Genomic DNA, 20,012 nt, shown 5'->3' with positions numbered 1-20,012 from the left:
CAGTTTGTGCTGGCTTGCTCAACAACTAGGTGATGTCTTAAATGATTGCTTGCCAGATGTTCAGGTCACAGGTGTTAACACTGTAGCAAACGTAATAATGTTTATAATGTCTGGTTTACACACTTAAGGAAATCATTTGATATTAATCCTGCACCTGTTAGGCAACTGACAGCAGGGTTGTTCCCATTGATGCTAGTGCTAGTTGTTGGTGCTTTGCTGGAGGTTTCGCTCACAATTTGTGGCTTTACACAACTGTTGTCCAGGCTGCAGCCCACTAAGATAGAGATATGTGTGCACTTTACAGAACAAATGGCTTGTGCCTAGTGGGAGATTCATTGTTTGCGGTCAGGTTTCCAGATGTATTCCTTTGTGCTTTGTAAGGGAAAGACACATAGAGATGTGGTTACATAGGCCACAGTGTTTGTGTGTGTTTTTGTGTGGAGAATAGCTGCAGTTGGAAGACAAACACGTACTTTTCCTCCTGAGGTCACCTTTGGGAGGCACTGTCAGCCCCCTGCATTAACTGTTGTATTTTACCTCTGTCTGAGAAACGCAGCAGGTGGACGAACTCCTCTTGGGTGAGGGCCTCTTCTTGCCCTTTCTCAGGAGCAAGCATGTCCTGGTCCATAGTGTTTCATGTCAGTCAGGTCACTGAAGTGTCTGTGGGAGGCTCTGAGGCCCCCATTAGAGAGGACGCTGCAACCTGGTGTGAATGATCTGGGACCACTATGGTATGGCCCAGGTGGATCTTTTTTGTCTCACAATGCCCAAAACATTGTAAGACCAGTACCATGATGGGGGTGGATGCTCTAGTGAATAAGTAGCCAGGAGTCAATCTCCTATTGTACTGTATGTCTTTTCCCCAGTTCCTCTGACATCACTCATTTTGCACAGAGTGTGACTGTCAGCACTTCTGGTCAGCCCCCCGGTGGCCTCAAAGCATCTGACTGGGAAGAATAAAGGCCAAGCACTGCCTAAACACAGGCTTTCCCAATAGTTGTTAGACGCTATTAACCGCTGATAAGTCTGCCCCCAGGGGAGATTTATTGCCTTTAAACCACGGGGGTTGGCAACATCTTGGGCAGCAATGATGAGGATGCAGATTTGTCCAGCAGCATCCAGTACAGTTTAAGTCATCCACTTTTATAGAGTGAATTCCCAGATGACTGCCAGCAATGACAGTCACTCAGAACTTGGGTGCAAGAAAATGTCAAGAGGCTGGGTATAGGTGTGGAATATTTGCTGCAGGGACACCCATGTAGCCTACTACTTCGGGCGGCTGTGGTTCAGGAGGTAGAGCAGGTCGACCATGAACTAGTGGTTTGATTCTTGGATTCCCTGGTCCACAGGCCGAAGTGTCCTTGGGCAAGACACTCAATCCCAAGTTGCCCCCAGTGGCTGTGAGTGAGTGAACGAGTGAGCAAGTGGGTGAATGAACAAACAGTGTAAACACACTATACCAGTATAAGACCATTTACCATTTACTTCTCATCCACATGACTTAGTTGATATTAGGTCTCAACTTGTACAAAGTGCGAGGAGACATATACACTTTGTTTACTGCCACTGCCAGTTATCCAGGAATTCACAGGACCACAGTTACCTTTGTAACAAGGTAGTTTATTTCAACCGTCTCAGAGAACCTGCCACAGTTCTTCAGTAGATTTAGTCTGTACTTATTAATGACTGAATCAATTGAAGTATACTTTTCAGCTTCATTAAATTTTTAGCTCTTTGGATTTCAGAGAAACAGTTTAAATGAGATTTGAAAAAGGAAGTCGAAAACATGTGGCACCGTTAATTTCCTGCCCTCTCCTGTGCAAATCTATCCCACTTTTGCTCCAGTGTTTTCCCACAGATGGAAAAAAAACTAAGATATTCCCACCCCCTTTTGATCCTTCTCTTTCTCCTTCCTGTCTCAGTTTTATAGACTCTGATCCAGAACGGGTCCTGCACCCTCTTCCTGAGCACATGATACAAGTACCTGACTCAATAAAGGAAACCTTGATGGTTTAATGAAAGTGCTGTTATCCAGCATGCTGAGGCTAATTTTGGATCCTCAGGATAAATTTTAATTATTGGAACACACAATAAAGCCAATAAAGATTGAAACAAGAAACCACAGTCAAAGAATTCTAAAGAAGTTTCACAGCATGTTTCCTTTATTTTGACCTGCAACCTGTTTCATTCATTAATTTTCCCCAAACTAGCAAAACATCAGACAAGCATGAGAATGTAACCTGTGTTTCTGTAATCTGCAGTATGGGATTGGAGGTGGTGGCGGTTCCAAGGCTTCCTTCACACCGTTTGTTGATCCAAGGGTGTATGGGACTTCCCCAACTGATGACGATGATAAAACCTCTGCATCAGGTATGATTCTTATTATGATTCAAAATGGCATCACAGAGTTACCTGGTGGTTCTGACCACAACACAGGACACAACAGGAAGAATGAAAAGGCTCTTGATATAATTATTGAGCTGGAAATAAGAAAAATAATATTTTGCTACTTAACTTTATGTTTTAAATACAACCAGTGGTGCTCACAGGTATATCCCTTCTGTAGTGTGTGAATAGCAATAATAGTAATCATTATTGTCATTTAGATCATTTGAACCACTATTTAAGTAAACAAAACACATTTTATGTAAATATAAAAAATTTGTCATAAAGAAATGATAGTCAATTATTACAATTATATATACATATGTAATATTCATATATCAATATTAATATTTACATAATTTGAAATATATATTTATCTTTAAAACATTGTAAATGCAGCTGTTGCTAAACCGGTTAATGATTCATTCTTTCAGTTGTTTTCTTCTCTTTACTCATTTACATGCCAATAGGCTTCAAATAATTATGTTAGAAGCCATATTTATGTTTATCCTTCCATCATATAACAGTCATGTTATATGATGTCTCTAAGTTGGTTTGGCTCTAGTGAGTCAAATTATCCATCTGATGTTGAGTTGTATGTCATGTTCTTTCTATTTTGTGCTGCAGCTCTGTTTGCTGATGAGCTGTTGAAGCAGGAACAGGAGCAGGCAAGGCTCAACGAGGCCAGAAAAATCTCAGTGGTCAATGTCAACCCCACCAATATCAGACCACACAGTGACACACCTGAAATCCGCAAATACAAGAAACGCTTCAACTCTGAAATCCTCTGTGCAGCCCTCTGGGGTGAGACAGTCAGTGAAACACCTCCATAAAGATAACAAAACATCTGGAGTTGCACATGCAGTAAAATCCAGCTGTGTGTGTTTATGCAGGAGTTAACCTGCTGGTGGGGACGGAGAATGGCCTGATGCTGCTGGACCGAAGTGGTCAGGGCAAAGTTTATAATCTGATCAACCGACGGCGTTTCCAGCAGATGGATGTCCTTGAGGGACTTAACGTCCTGGTCACCATCTCAGGTTGGTAAACCTGTTTAAAGCCGCACCTTTAACTGTTGGATAGGACGCAAGGAGGGCAGGAAAAAGTGGCTGTATTAACTGTCAAGAACTAGAGTCTGGAAAGGTCCCATTAGTTTATGTTTAATTATGTCACTAAAAAAGATTAAATGCTCCTAAAAGCTAGTAAGGGCACTTCTAAGCATCTATTTTTTTCTCACACAAAAAATCTTACTTGCAGTCCTGCGGGTTGTCTTTTGTTTCTTTGTGTATGTAAGTTTCCACTATGTATGTTCTGGCTCCTTGTGTTCTGTTCACCACTACATCTAAATCCTTAGGTTTCCTCAGCAAGTCTTGTTTGTTGTTAATTTTATTCAGTAAATTTCCTTTTTCTGGGAGTATTTTTTCAGTGCATCAACCTTGTCTGTTGACGCACATGAAAATGAGTCAGGATGTATAAACCATCACTGGACACATATTATGTTACTTACAAACCAGGAAAGAAGAACAAGCTGCGTGTTTATTACCTGTCCTGGCTTAGAAATAGGATATTACACAACGACCCTGAAGTGGAAAAAAAACAGGGGTGGATCACTGTTGGAGACCTTGAGGGCTGTGTGCACTACAAAGTCGGTAAGAAAACTTATTTCTGTGTGACAGTGTTAACATATAATTAACTATGTTTACAAACTGGGAAAAAGTTGTTTTTCACAAAGTTAACCATTGCATTACCTGCAGTTACATGGAGGTATTTTTTCAACCAAAATTAATATGGAGGCAAAGCTGATAAGTTGTGAAAATTCCTGCTGATTGGGGCGGATCAGTCTGTTCCAACTTAAGCAGTCACATGATGCATTTTTATTTTTATTGGCCTGTTCACATTATTATACATACGATAATATCTTATTATACAAGATATACTCAGGTGCATATAAATGCAGCTAGTGTTTATCATTCAGGTTAAGATTTGAAAAGATGTTTAATGTTGTATTTATTTCAGGCCAGCTTTCAGTTAATCTGGAAACTGCAAAGCATGAAAATAGTCACTTTTTTTTTACCCAATTCATAGTTTACAAACACCAGGATACATGCATGGTTTTTGAGCAGCAGATTAAGCCTACTGTGGTTGGAAGTCCACTGATTGTTCACTGCATTTCTGACTTGATTCCACTTTGTTTGGCTCCATCCTCCAGTGAAGTATGAGAGGATTAAATTCTTGGTGATTGCTTTGAAGAACTCAGTGGAGATTTACGCATGGGCACCTAAACCTTACCACAAGTTTATGGCCTTCAAGGTAAGATGCGCCAGGATGGCCAGAACTTTAAACACGTGTGCCCACAAGACAGAAGTGGAAGAGCTACATGATTATATTTTCCAAATTCTTATTAAGATAATGGATCTCTTTTACAGTAGAAAACTTTTCTGAGTTAGTCAATGAATCACTGACTACCAACACATGTAATTACATAATCTGAAAAGTAAAGCTTGTTACAACAATGCTCTACAAATGAGCCTTTAAATAACACTGCATGAGAATCAAGATGTTCAGAAATTATACTTATTCTACATGTTGATTTGATTTCAAGAAACAGATTGAAAGTGATTTACTTACAGCAGTTTATTTTAGTGGATGTTTTCATCCTGAACATAACGAAATTTGCCCACAGTGTATTATTGAGCTAAATCATATTTTCAAAATTTATGTCAAATTAAGGTTTGTCACCAAAAATCATTCCATTCAGTGAAGTACAGTGAATGTTATGGCCAAATTAAGAGAGAAAAATGACCCTTGGTGGATGAAAACACCTTGAAGAGTACAGGGTTAATACATTCATAATACATTTTAATGTCAACTCCCAATATTTCTACCTAAAAAAAGATTTGTCTATATATGCTTGAAATAATCAATTGACCTTGCAGGGATATTGGAAGTACCCTTGTTGTGGTTGGAGAGTTTTTGTTCATATATGGAGTTGGTGGTTTTAAGTTACTAACACATTTTAATTTCTATTATTTTGTTGCTTATACCACAGGTGTTTATTGAATCCCTCTTTCGCTTTTTTCTGTCAGTCATTTACCGACCTGCAGCATCGCCCCCTGCTCGTTGATTTGACTGTGGAGGAGGGACAGAGGTTAAAAGTCATCTACGGCTCCACTGTTGGTTTCCATGTCATTGATGTGGACTCTGGCAACCCCTATGATATCTACATCCCTTCACATGTAAGTCTTCCTGTTTGGGTATCTGAATAAAGCATGTTTAAATTCAGTAATTTTATGAATTAAATAGAGAGAAAATGGGAGACTGAGTCACTAGTGAGTAAATATATCAGATAGTGATTTTTCCTATATTTACATCCAAGTAAAGCTTGAGACTTCACATGTAAGTCTTCCTGTTTGGGTATCTGAATAAAGCATGTTTAAATTCAGTAATTTTATGAATTAAATAGAGAGAAAATGGGAGACTGAGTCACTAGTGAGTAAATATATCAGATAGTGATTTTTCCTATATTTACATCCAAGTAAAGCTTGAGACTTCACATGTAAGTCTTCCTGTTTGGGTATCTGAATAAAGCATGTTTAAATTCAGTAATTTTATGAATTAAATAGAGAGAAAATGGGAGACTGAGTCACTAGTGAGTAAATATATCAGATAGTGATTTTTCCTATATTTACATCCAAGGCAACACATGGGAGATGAAAGCCAAGAAAGAGTTTTTAGACCATAACAACCACACCCATAAGATATTCCACCTCAGGTCAATAAAGTAACAGCATGTTTCCTTCAACCTCAAAAAATATGTGTTTCTGAACTAATGGTATTTAACACCCCATTCCATTTCCAGGGTGCATAAAAAGAAGTTTTACCAAACTCTGAGGGCACTCTGCAGACTTATAAAAGAATTTGAGTGTTCTGGTGCTATAGAGGCTAGTATCATCAGGATGCAAGGTTGGTGATATATGTTGGTAATTTAGCTAACAGTGACTTCATGATAAACAACATTTTCCTAGCATGAAATAAAGAGACATCACCACAATATATGACATCACCACAGTCCAATACAGATAGAAAAGAGCTTTGCACAATTTTCATTCTCCTCAAATGGAAAACATTATTTAATGTAAGAAATATTGCAATATTTTCCAGACTATAAGTTGCACCTTTTAGTCCTCTGACTTGCAGTGCGACTTATATAGCGGAGCGACTTATATGTGTATATTTATAGTAATTGTGTTGAGTAGTCACTAGCATTAAATGACACTCTTGGCTCAATTGAAAATAATATTATACCATCAAAGAAGTAAAAACATATGTTCAAGCTAAACTCTAACTCCTAGTGTAACAAGCAAAAATTCTGCCCAAAACAAAGCGCTATACTGCAGACTTCAAAGATGAGGTAATAAAGTCTGCAGCTGAAACACAGTTTGGACTGAGTGTTGGCATTAAGGCAACCTGAGAGAGGAGGAGGACATTGAATAAAATAGAGTAAAGTAAAAAACAAGAGGATGAATAAATGAGCAAGGAAGTAACTTAAGAAACTAAGTTCAAAGTTCAAATTTATTATATCAGCTTAAACCTCATGAGATAAATTATCTAATTTTCCAACGGTTCATAACACAGACAATAACAAGACCAAGTATACAATATTATAATTAGAATCATATAATTATCATATAATAATAATAATAATACATTATTAATAATACATTTATTTATACAGGGGGAGTCTATCCAGTGTGTTATGTATCACATTAAGTGGCAACAGATTAGGTATAGATATACAGTTGATATAGAAAACACCAAAACAAAACTTTATTAATACTATGAATGAGTAAAGCAGAATGAGGATGTTATTGGTGATCAATGAACAAAATTGATGTAAAATTGAGTAAAAATATGGAGTTAATGACTTATGACTTACTAATGAATTTATTCATTAATGCGTGGATGGCAATGAGTGCAATGATGTGTTAATTAATTACTTACTGATTAAGTCATTGAATTAATGAAAAAAGTAAGTAATAAGTAATCTGTATGTGAGTGAGTTAATCAATACCTGACTAAGTAAATAATAAGTGAAGAACCAATAAATGTGTGAGAGAATGAATATGTGGATTAATAAAGAATCACTGACTCTAAGATTGTGAGAGCATGAATGAAGTAAAGCTTGAGTAGGTTAGTGAATGAATTCTCAGTGAGGCAATGAATTACTGAGCTACAGTATGAATTGGTGAGTTAGAATGAGGGAATGAGTGTATGATGCTGTGATCCTGGAAATGAACTTAGTGAATGAATGATTGTTTCAGTGGAGAGACTGAATAGGTGAGTGAGTGCGTGAGCAATGGAGTGGGTGAATCTACCTTCTCTAACCCTGGTCTGGTTCCAGTCAGAGATGGACGGGGGAAAGAGATGGTAACCACAGCAACCGCCTCAGATTGCCTATAGCAATCATGAATCACACTATGCTCATGTCTGTTTCCATGGTGATGCGTGGCTGAGGAGCAGGAGACTATTGTTGCAGCAGTTTCTTCTTTCTCAGGGTGGGGTAGGTGGGGTTAGGGGAAGGTCCACACACCCTGTAGGCTCATGGCAGCCTCTAACCCCCTGCCCCCACCCCCTTCAACCCCATTCCATGTGTTGCCCCGGCAGATTCAGGGTCAGGTGACCCCGCACGCCATTGTGGTTCTGCCCAAGACGGATGGCATGGAGATGCTGCTGTGCTACGAGGATGAAGGTGTCTACGTCAACACCTACGGACGCATCACCAAAGACGTGGTGCTGCAGTGGGGCGAGATGCCCACCTCCGTCGGTACGTCAACCAATTAGCTCGATTCTCCCTGACTCATGACCTCTGACCTCTATGAGCGATATCAGCAGATCATCTTTTACCCTCTCTATTTACCACACACTTTCTGCGTTCAAAGCAACACTTCTCTTTCTTCTCCTGCCCTTTGCTTTAAGTTACACCTGTAAACTAGAAACCAAGACTATAGTCTCACCTGGTGTATTAACTGCTTAAAGGAATACAAAAGGTTTTTGGGAAATTAAATAACAGTGCACCACTTTAGTGTAAGTGATGAGACCCCACGTCACATGCCCATTTTGCATCATGCTTCACTGACACTGAGTGATATCACGTGATGACATTTGGCTTTATTGTGAATAAGTGGTACAAAGTGAAAACAATATAAATAAATAACTATACCTTCTGAATAAGGGATCATTTTAAAAAGCCGGTATTACAGATATTTTTATATCATATTTAAAAATATTGACTGTATACATCGGTGAGATTTTTTTCCCAAAGCTGCTGAGATTTCTCTAAATCCATCTTTACAAACAGGTCAGATTCCCCTCTGTCCTCTCGCAGCTGTTTCTGAAATTATAAACCATAAAATGTACATTATTCATCTGCACCTACTGTGGTGACTCATGTTCACCCCAGCCAATCAGAATAGGACCTCATGAATAATGTAAGTCCTGTTACAGTTGGTGTTTACCCTGTGTAATGGCTGCCGCTGGAAACAGACAGTTTATAGAGATTTATGAGCCAGAGTCTGATCCTATAATGGGAAACAGAGGATCCTGCTGCTGCAGACTAGAGACTTCAACTGGATGGTCATTGTATTAAACACAGCCAGAGGCAGCTAGTTTACCTTTAGCACAGATATTTTCATTTAGCTCAGTAACAAAAGAAACCATGGTTACTGCTGCTTTTGCTAACAGAGGGAGTATTGTCTTCTGAAATTAATTTCAGCCATTCCTGATGTAAATTCCCATCTTGTAGAACGATGTGTAAAGACTTTTAAATTCAGAACAATTTGCAATAGCACACTTACTGTGTCATCCTTTGCTCATTATCTCTGGCTGCAAACTCTGACTGCAGAGGTTAGTACACTTCCTAATGCTCTCCCTGTACTGCTGCGTAGGGCGTGGGCCTTTTCCACACATATCCGATTTCACAGTTGGGTTGTGACATCGTCCTTATACATCAAAATTTTAAAATTTCTGTTTTCCAGAATATGGTTTATCAAGCAATACCAACTCTTTACAGGTATATATATCCTTATATACACATCTAACTCTATATAGTACATATTTAAAATTGGGCAATACACCCTAATAATAGTCTCACTATACCTAAAATACTTAAATGAATCTTCCAACTGTGTTCAATTACAATGCATTAGGGAAAAAAGATTGACAAAAAACATTTATATTCTTGAATAAAGTGAATTTACAGTATTCAGAAGTGCAATAACTGCATTCAATTTGTAAAATTTCAAAAAACAGAATGAGTCACTTGGAGGGAAGCCAATGAGGGATCACATTTTTGCTGCTAGTGTACTGAGATCTGGAGTGGATAGCAAGAATGAACCGTCTTACATCCTCCTGGTGATGTGTCTTCCTGTCAGCCAGGATACCAAACCTGCACAGGAACTGGTTGATATGGAGCACAAAACACATCCATGTTGAGTTGTGCTAGCATCACTCAACAAACTGTTTTATTAAGAGTTAGTGATCTACTGGAAACACATGGAGGGCTTTGTCAAAATCCTCATCACGAATAGTTTGACCAAAAGTATGACAACCCAAAAACTCAACGTATCCCTTTAATGTCAAGTGTTGAACATTCATCTAATGCATGAGTTGACAACCACATGTTCCTCAGAGCATTACCTCTTCCCTTTACCTCATTACAATCTGCACAGAGTCTACATGTTTTACTTGGGCACTTTATGCATTTGAGTATATCTTTATGTACTTTTAAGCTTGGGGGAAATACTCATGTGTTGTTTTTGTCCAGTTCTGTCATCTTGTTCTGAATGACTGTTAACTGTGAAATATTTCAACAGGAATTTCTCATACTTTCATCCTTGACTGTGTGACTTCTAAAATAACTCCAACCAAACGTTAGATCAGATTCAGCAGCCTAAAAGTGAGATCAAATTTATGCATTACTACATAGCACAGTGCAATGAATCTCAATCATTCTATTTCTCATTATTTTAATCAAACCACAAGGAAGAAACAGGACACAGCTGAGTTGAGCAGAGTTGAACACATCAAGGATGGCTCTTGGATCTTATGATCCAAGTCGATCAATATCTCTGTGTTTTTCCATTCAGCCTTCATTCTCTGATTCTCAGATGTCAGTGTGCAATATCCTGATTAATTGAATTTGTATGTCTTTGTCCTGGAGCACTGGTGGTTATGTCCTGTGTTTTCCATGTGGACATCATATCCTGTTAACATGTTTGTTTGTATTTTACTGTCACACCAGAGTTTCTCACAGCCAAGGCCTGCCTCAGCCCCCACCTCCCACACAAAACAATAAACCTTGCACTGTAGCAGTTTATTCTGCACATATAGTAGTGAGTTGCTGGTTGATCCCTGTCCTCAGCAGGTGGGATCAGTCCCCTCTCCAAAAAAAGATAGACATGCAAGAAAGTATGGGGGTAAAACACACAGGGCAACTTGAAACCGACACAGAGCGACTGTGATAATGAAATCATCACTGAAGAGAGCACAGACAGGTGCTTTATTAAGTGTCTGTTTGTATAGCCTTGGACCACTGTGGAAGCCCTATCTCTGTCAAAAATATTCTCAGTTAATCAATTTGCACCACATTAAGAGATATTTCTAAGATTAGGTACATTTTCCAGTTCACAAATACTCTAATGCCAAAGAATGCACAAAAGACAAATGTGTACATCTCTGCTGACTCTTGACCACTGTTTCATACTGGACAGATTAGTAGTGCCAAAAGGAGATGGCCTCTTCACTTGACCACGTTTCATTGCACTAAACTAATTGGCTGCCAATAAGAGGGGATGTTTTTAAAATGTTCCTGTTTCCTAAAAGCAGCTTCGATCTGATCCTGGTCTTACTTTCATGGAAAAGCATCAAATTTTTGGACTTGACCTCTTTCACTGTCATGTCAAACTTATAACTTCTGCGTTAAGCTTCTAATGATAGTCAGAAAACCCAGCCAAATTTGCCTCAGAAATTATCAGTGACGCTCGAATAATTCATTTAAATCAAATACTTATATCAGTCTGGTCAAACCCAGCTTTGTATGCTGTCCACCATCACCTAATGTTATCACAGCTTCCTTCCCAACATCAAACTAATATGAAGGGCTCAGAGGTCGTGATCATTCAATTCCCTCAGAAACTGCTGCAATAATCTCCTCCCAGAGGCGAGGCAGAGGAGACCTCGAGGTGTGACTGACTTCGGTTTGAGGCTGCTGCTGAGTCATCTCCTGTCCAATCCCCCTCTGTGTGTGTGCGTGCGTGTGTGTGTGTGTGTGTGTGTGTGTGTGTGTGTGTGTGTGTGTGCGTGTGCGTGTGTGTGTGTGTGTGTGTGTGCCCTTTCCTGTACCTGTAGCCTACATCCACTCCAACCAGATCATGGGCTGGGGAGAGAAGGCCATTGAGATCCGCTCAGTGGAGACAGGACACCTCGATGGAGTTTTCATGCACAAACGGGCTCAACGGCTAAAGTTCTTGTCAGAGAGGAACGACAAGGTGCGTCTAAGCAGAACAGGGGTACATTTCATTTGCCATAATGACATCCACATTTCCCTAACTTCCATCTTTTCCTTGAGTCTTAGTCCTGCCCATGTATGATGCAAGAAAAAGATGTAAGGAAAAAATGCAAGGACAGAGGAATCAGGGAAACATGATTAGAGACATCGAACATTATTTTCTCCCATCTGAAATGTCTGGTTAGACAATGATTTCCAGTAAAGATGTGTGTCTATAAAAGACATCAGGAAAGGATGGTCTCTTGATTCCTTGCTCATGGATCCTGAGTGCAGGAATAAAGGTGTCTTCATATTTTTGTAGGACAACAGCTTTTGCTCACCATGGATGTGTATGTGTAGTCTCTGAAATGTAGAGCTGGGTTTTTCCCTAATAATGTGAACATATCTGTAAGAGTGCTGGGATAGTCATCAAGATGACTGGCTGGAATCATTTCTGGATCGATCGAGGAACAACTGTTATGGGAATTGGGATGTACCAAGCAAAAAAATATTTAAAGACATCAAACAGATCATTTATAAAAAATAGATGTTTTGTGTTTTTAGTAGCCAAGTAGAAAAGAGACATTCAATATAATGGCAACTTTCATTTCTAGCTGTTTGTTTTTAGCATCATACCCCTTTTTCTTTCTCCCCTTCCATTTTCTTGTCTTTAACATCCAATATAAGGAAAAATACTAGAAAATGATCTACCATTAAAACAGAATCAACTTCTGTCACTATTTCTGTAGTCATTCTGAAATCAATAATGAGTCATTTATTTAATTTCATACTTTTTATTTTTTTTAAATATGAGGACATACTAAATGTCCAAAAATAGGCTGACTATAATGTTGTCAAGTATGTATACTGTAATTCAACAACAAAGACAAAATTCCTCTGCAGGTTACAATTTTGTTAGCTACGTTTTTTTATGTCCTAGTAAATCACATTAGTTTTTTGATCCTTTGCTTCTGTGGTGCCTGACCTTTAAAGCAAATTACTGTATATAAGTACTGCATGTATGTCTTTGAAGGGTAGTTAATACCATGCAATATTTATAGTTGGTACAATAAAATGCAATTTTATTTAAAACATGTAGATTGTTAAGCTACATTTAATGATATTTTTTTCTACCACTAATAATTGAGTGTTTTGGAAATGGGCCTTTCACACCCTTATTTATTGCAATAAAGGAACTGTGATATCCACTATATTAGGAATGGCTATTATCCAAATAAAAAATAAAAAGCTAACACCTGTGATCAAGCTGAAATATCTGCTAAAATAAACCTGTTGCACACCAGAAACAGCTGTTCAGTCTGACACTGTCCTTTCCACATCTCATGTACCTGCAGGTTTTCTTTGCCTCTGTGCGTTCTGGAGGCAGCAGTCAAGTCTTCTTCATGACGCTCAACAGAAGCTCCATGATGAATTGGTAATCATTCTTTCGACCAACAACCCTCCTCTTCTTCACTCTGGAGATTGCCCACCACCAGGAGACAGGGACAGAGGAATGACAGGAGGATCATTTGTGTTTGTGTGTGTGCATGTGTGTTTGTGGAGGATGAACAACAAGCTGCTGAACAGATTACCAAACAGAGAGGTAAAACACAGGCATGTGTCCCTCATATAAACACCTTCCAACTGTATTGGGCACTACAGGCCCCACGAATGGTGTCACTGAGCAAAGGTGACTCCACATACTGTCAGTGGACAATGTCTTTGCCTTCTCTGTGGACTCTTCGATTGGGATGATGGTTGTTCTTGAGACTTTAAAGGACACTGACATCATGCCGAGTAGCCTTTGACCTCCCCATTTGTTTGAATGGGGAGCTTCGGATAAGTTCTTTGTGTAGCACATCAATGATTTTCTTACAAAGTGTTCACACTGCGAGTACATAGATTTGTCACTCTGCTTATTAGTGGTGATGCAGGTGTTGTGACAGCGTTTATTTCAGCAAATCAGACATATTTTTTACTGTGCTGTGTTGTTATAGTTAGTAAACATTTTCTGGTTATTAAGGTAGCATCAGTATAGGAAGAAAGCTTGACATCAACCCAAACAGTGGATGCAACAGTTTCATCACGTCAGAAAATCACTTTGCAGTGTATGTCCTCACAAAGATGGAACTTCCCCCCAAGTATTTCTCTCCAATCTGGCCAAATAGGACAGTGGATAAATAAACAAATTGTTTTACTTTGGATAAGCTGAGATTTTGTGGATTGCTTGACACTAAACTTAAGATGCAACCTCTGACCAGATGTGGTTATGTTTCATTATTATCAGGACAACAAGTAGTCTCAAGTCCCTTGTACACTAAGCATTTTGGGCTGCTGCAGACAGAAGTAGACAGTTATGAGAGAAATTAGCTGAAATCTTCAGTAATCGAGCCAGCACAGTCCTAGATCGCACTGCTGACACATCCACCAGAGGCTGATTTACAGCTTTGTAGGATCTGGTATCAAATACCAGTAGGTATCAGAATTGTCTGACCAAGATCAAATACTGATCTACAAATCTAGTCAGTTCAAATGCTGTGTAAAATTATACAAAATGCAGTGAGGAATTAGTTTAATGCTACTGGTAAAAATACATTTACCTCAAACTCATGGTGCAAACGTTTCCCACAATCTCCTCCTCATTCAGAGTTTACTGAGGCATGTAGTTGCTATTACCATAGTCACATCCTACTGATTTTCATGCTGCATCTGCAACGAATCAGAGCTTTGCAAGTTAAGTGTGTGAGTTGATAACCTGGACCTGCTAGCTTCACTTTTAAATTCACACATCTCTGATTCAGCAGAGGTTCATCTCACTCTTCGATTTATATTGTGCAATCTAACACAAGTTGTGTACAAGACTTCGCTATACTTGTTACACAATGTGACATGAAGTGATCATGTAAGACTGTTATCGCGCAGTGTACAGTGTAAGGCACTTTAAAATTAGATGTTTGCATTTCATATTGCTTTCAAAATATGTAAATGCTAATGTGAACACAACGTTTTCAGATGGACATGACACTTTCAAAATAACTGGGTCAAAGTAGAAAAAGTCTGAATCACCTTATAACCTCTCTGAGCCACAGGCTACATGTGAACTCAGATCTTAATTATTGGTCAACAACATTTTTCTGACTAACATGTTCTAAAATAACTTACATTTTTCCTATTTTGCACTGTATGTTTTCTTCATAAAGCAGAAATCCACCAGGGTGACTGAAATATGTTGACCTTTTAAAAGTTAATCTGTGGCCAACATACCTGTTGTTTCTTTGATCGCTAGTCATTCTCTGTAGGAAATGAGCAGAACCTGCTGTGCCTTGATGGTGGTGTTGCTCACAGTGTGAACACACATTTCGAGTGCTACTGCTGAAACACTTCACCATCTCTTCCCCACTGGGAGAGAAAATACTACAAACAAGCAGGTAGTGTCACAGGGAAAAATGAGACACTCTACACTTGTCATTGCAGATGCTGCACAGTGTTTCAGCTAATGTGGCTGCTCTGTCCTAGTAAATGTCTGGCAGGAGAAAGGAGGTTGTAGATATTATTGCTGCTGCTGCTACCCAATAACATAATATCAACATTATTTGTCACTAGAACGTGATGTAGGGTAGTTGCTATTTTCTGGACATTTCTGCTGCCCTTTTTTTGCTCTTCACCTTTTACTGTTTCTGTGTGTGCTGCACTTGTATAAATACACACCTTGATGTTAAGGACAGACTTCACAAAGCAGGTGAAAACACTGTAGAGAAATGGCTGTGCTTTTTTGCCATACCTCTGTAAATCTTTGCGTTCTGTAGTTTCTCTCAGACAGGAGGTTTTTCTGACTATACAAGCCAAGCAAGGACTTACATACATGTTTAGTTTGGATTAAGGCTTTTTCTTCGTAGTTCATCACAGTTTATTTAGTTGTGCATTTTGCATGGTGATATACCTGTTTTACCTGTCATCACTTGTTATAAATTGTAATTTAAAGGCAATACACTGTCTGATTGTAGGAGCTGGACAGTGAGACACAAACTTTCTACATGAGCCCAAAAGCATTTTTCTCAGCAGTACACTAAAACTTGTCTTGAAATTGAACAACCTTACATAGCACCTGGAAACTTGTTTATTATGTAACAGTCGAAAAGTCAGGATTACTCACTGAATAATTTTACATTTACCATTTAAATGACATTTTAGGCATTTTTTTTCTATGCTTATACTCTGAGCAACTCATGAAGAGTGGGAAGATGTTTTTTATTGTTTTTGGGGGTGAGGTTAGGGTGACCCGTTGTTACTTGTTTGTGGGATTGTAATCGGCCAATGAGAGAGGAAAGCGGTTATTCTTTTACTTACTATGTTTTTATTGTTTATTGATCTTAAAGGACCATGACCGGTGTAAGTGATGCTGCTTTCAGGCCAGCTGAAGCCTTTTACATGTGCAGGCTGTTACTGTAATCAGCACCTGTGAATAAAGGTCAGGGGTAGGGTCAGTTTGAGAAACTATTGATAAAAGGATATATACATATATATAAATATATAAATACACTGTAAGAATTTCGTTATGATGATATCTTACTAACCATTTTAGAGAAAGACAAAAAATAATGTTCACTTATTAAAGCTTAGGTGTCTTTCTACAGAATAGAGAACATAGCTATAAGAATTTCTAAAAAATACAATGTTTCTATTGTGGTATTATTTGTATTTGTATTTCAATTTTTGTACGTATTAAGACTGTGAACATATGTACGGCTTCCAGCCTGAGTGTGAGTGTGTTCGAGTGTGTAGGTGCACGGGTGTGTGACATGCAAGTGAGTGTTTGTTTCCACCCTGTTTGAATCACTGGAACCAGTTAAAAGACAACCTCAGTCTGGTAAAACACAGCTCTAATCTTGAAAAATTCTACAATAAATGTCCTCTCCTTGTACAGCAACATTACCTGCTCCACTTTTGTTCTTCACTTCTCATTTGTACAAGGTTTTTGCCTAACAAAGTCAGCTGGATGAAAAACTGAAGAAACCAAAGAATCCCACATGTTGTGTGTCACCTCTACCTGTAAATAAGTGATCACTGCAACAGATTTCTTGCATAAAACATAAATCTCATACATTTGACCTCGCTTTATTAACACATTGTTCTGGATTCTTTGACTTATTTATATGTGATGAGACAAATTTTGTGCTTAGTGTTGGTCAACAGATTAGTCTAACAAGACAAAATCTGTTTTTTCATGTGTTAATCAAACAAAAATGTTTCCTGGTTATAAAAAACATTATCTTTCTTATTTAAAGTTCAATTGTTTTTGTTGTTTTGCTTATTATCCTTGAGGCCAATTTGTTTAATGTCTAGGCTCAAGGAGCCAGGAGCAACACTACAAAGAAGATGAAAAAGTCCGTCATAGGTATAAATGTGATCTGTGCTAGCATTGCTGGGAAAACAAGCAAATTCAGACAAACGGGAAGGTTCACATATTGAACCAGCCCCGAACTAGCTTAGTTCCTGTTTGATCAAAAAGGGCTAAAGGAGGAATATGTGTCATGGTTAGAGGAGGGCCCTGATGGAGGTATCCTCCTCTGATAAGAATGAGACCCTTAGTGCTGAACCTCCTGTTGTCTTTCAAACACCAACAGACATGTTACCCTATAATATTATTTAGATGGGCTTGACAGAAGAAAGTCCCATTTGTCATCTCTAGTATAGGCGTCTCAACCTAAGGTGTCATGAAGAGCTGACAGTATATCTGGTGGGGCTTGACTCCATTTTGATGACGACAGCAGTATCAGGTGTAGCTGTTCATTCGTGTGGGGAATGTCTGTTTTTCCTGGGGTCAAAAATGATTGTAGAAGGGGTGGACATAGCAAGCCCACTTTCAAGCCATATAGGAAATAGCCGTTGACTCCAATAAGCCCTGGCTCCCATTGACTTGCATTCAAAAATCCGCACCAGTTACCAAGTCACTATTGTTGCCACAGTAATCACTGTGGCTTGGTTTGAACACGCTCTTAATATTCCTAATTTTTTATGTCTATTTATTCCTTAACATATGATATTAAGATAAATAACTGACCAATCCGATGCCTCCTTTCATCCATGTCACCTCTTTCCACCCCCAGCGGGGACGATTGGTAGGTTTGATTGACAAGTTGCTTTACCCATACACATTATGGCTTTAGGCTACCTGCTCTTCCATGGTAGGAATGGATTTGCTGCTGCTTGGACATTTAAGAACAGTGTAGAAAAATTGTAGTCTGGCCAGCCAGACCCACTCCTTTCTTAGTGGCAGAATATACAGAATAGGAAAAGAGTTAGTCTGGCTGGCCAGGCTAGAAAAATCACTGACGCCCATCATTTTACATATGGAATTAATTGTGCAAAAAGAGATATTGATATTTAGCCTTATTGTCCAAATATGGTTCTAGCTCTAAAAAAGCTACATGGTGACATCTATAACAGAGATATAAAATATTTTGTGTCTGTATGGACCGTAATGGCCAAAAATAGCAACTGGCCTGGCTTCATTCTTGCAGTGTGTAACACTATTGATGACGTCACACTGTATAGGTCCACCCCCTATACACCCAACAAAATACAAGATGCTATCCTTCATAACAGAAGTTGCTTTTTTTTCCAAATGTTATGAATAAAAATCTGTATTTGGAAATGAATTAAGGCTAATCTCAGAAATGTTATTGTGATTTGTATATTTTTCCATTAACAAATAGTAAGCATTATAGATGCATAGGTTTTATATTGCTAGGGTCAAAATGACCTCAAGGATAAGCAATGATAATACATTTGAGGATAACAAAAGGATTAAAGATGTCATGGAATCTGATAGCTGGTGATGGTAATTACAACTGTCATTTATTGTTCAGTGAATAATCAATTAAAGGAAATAAGAAAATATTTACTTCAACCCTACTTGACATTTTTGCATGGATGGATTATGAGAAAATGGACCCCTGAGGACCGACATATAAAAGGCCTCTACATCTTCTACATTTGTAGGAGCTACAATTTGATTTGTAGTCTGTTTGTGTCTTCTTGTGGTTGTTTTGTGCCTGTTTGTATCATTGTCTTTTTTAGCCATACTGTGCCCATTTTAGCTCGTATCTCTTCGAAAAAAATGTTTTTTTATATTTTTTTCTTTGTATTTTGGTCATTTTGCAGCGTTTGGGATTATTTTCTAATATGTTATATTTCTATAATGAAGGACATTAACAGTCACAATGCTCTAAGGACCCCTGACCTCTTGGGCACCTGAGCCTGTGCTGGGTTGGCCCATTCAGTCATTCATCTATTCAGTAAGTGCTTCGCTCTTTCCTGTTTTTTTGAAGTGCACTTAAATTAGACTTTTCCAGCACCAACAAAAACTACTTCATTTCTGGTCAATGTTTGAACCAGTAAAACGCAGCAGGGAAAATTTACAGCCCCAGTCATACCCCATTAAAAAAATTGTTTCTTTTTTTTTCAATTATAATAGACATAGAATACATGTAGCACATAGGACTAAAGGGACAAAGAAAAGGCACATACACAATCACACAGTACTATTAGAATGTTTAGTACTGACTAAGAAAAAAAATTGTTGAATGAACATTACAAGTACCACTATTAGGATGTTGGAGACAACAGGACACCTTCTTTTATGGATGACAGGAATGGGTTTCATTGTTTATAAATATATGTTTGTATGTCCTCGCAGAAAGAAATGAATCTTTTCTAACTTCAGGACGAAAAGTAAACCATTTACCCATTGGATAAAAGTGGGTGGCAGAATGTCTTTCCATTTTAAAAGGATGATGCGATGGGCTAAGAGTGTGGCAAAGGCAGTGAAGTCTGATTCGGCCTTGGACAAAGCCAAAGAAGTAGATGAGATTCCAAAAACAGCCGGTAGAGGGCATGGTTGAATTGGTTTACCAAGAGAAGTACTAATTAGTGCATGTTATGCCAAAACTGTTTAAGTTTGGAACAAGACATTGTTTCATTTCTAATGAACAATGTGTCTGCTGTTTGTTTTCTATCATTTTGTTAATTGGCCCCTAAGAAGAATAAACACACAACCACCTTTGTACCAAATCCACACCACCAA

At 38.5% G+C, this 20,012-nt stretch overlaps 1 protein-coding gene across 4 annotated transcripts in view; it reads left to right on the top strand.

Annotated features, from left to right (window-relative positions):
- Positions 1-16,855, top strand: part of tnikb (TRAF2 and NCK interacting kinase b) — a 64,903-nt gene extending 48,048 nt beyond the window's left edge. For 3 of the 4 annotated variants that reach the window (XM_026305692.1, XM_026305691.1, XM_026305694.1), the window contains 9 exons: positions 2,262-2,370; positions 3,013-3,189; positions 3,279-3,422; positions 3,897-4,031; positions 4,592-4,692; positions 5,469-5,618; positions 8,047-8,206; positions 11,788-11,927; positions 13,282-16,855. In XM_026305692.1, the coding sequence (XP_026161477.1) occupies positions 2,262-2,370; positions 3,013-3,189; positions 3,279-3,422; positions 3,897-4,031; positions 4,592-4,692; positions 5,469-5,618; positions 8,047-8,206; positions 11,788-11,927; positions 13,282-13,365 (1,200 nt within the window). In that variant the 3' untranslated portion in view covers positions 13,366-16,855. Of the gene's footprint in view, positions 1-2,261; positions 2,371-3,012; positions 3,190-3,278; positions 3,423-3,896; positions 4,032-4,591; positions 4,693-5,468; positions 5,619-6,241; positions 7,537-8,046; positions 8,207-11,787; positions 11,928-13,281 lie in introns of those variants that run through there. The other variant, XM_026305693.1, reaches the window with a different exon arrangement.
- The last annotated feature ends 3,157 nt before the right edge of the window (positions 16,856-20,012 follow it).

The sequence above is a fragment of the Mastacembelus armatus genome, unplaced genomic scaffold (genome assembly GCF_900324485.2).
Source record: "Mastacembelus armatus unplaced genomic scaffold, fMasArm1.2, whole genome shotgun sequence".
NCBI classification, from domain to species: Eukaryota; Metazoa; Chordata; class Actinopteri; order Synbranchiformes; family Mastacembelidae; genus Mastacembelus; species Mastacembelus armatus.
Note: the sequence above shows the minus strand (reverse complement) of the source record. Positions and strands in the feature narration are given on the sequence as shown.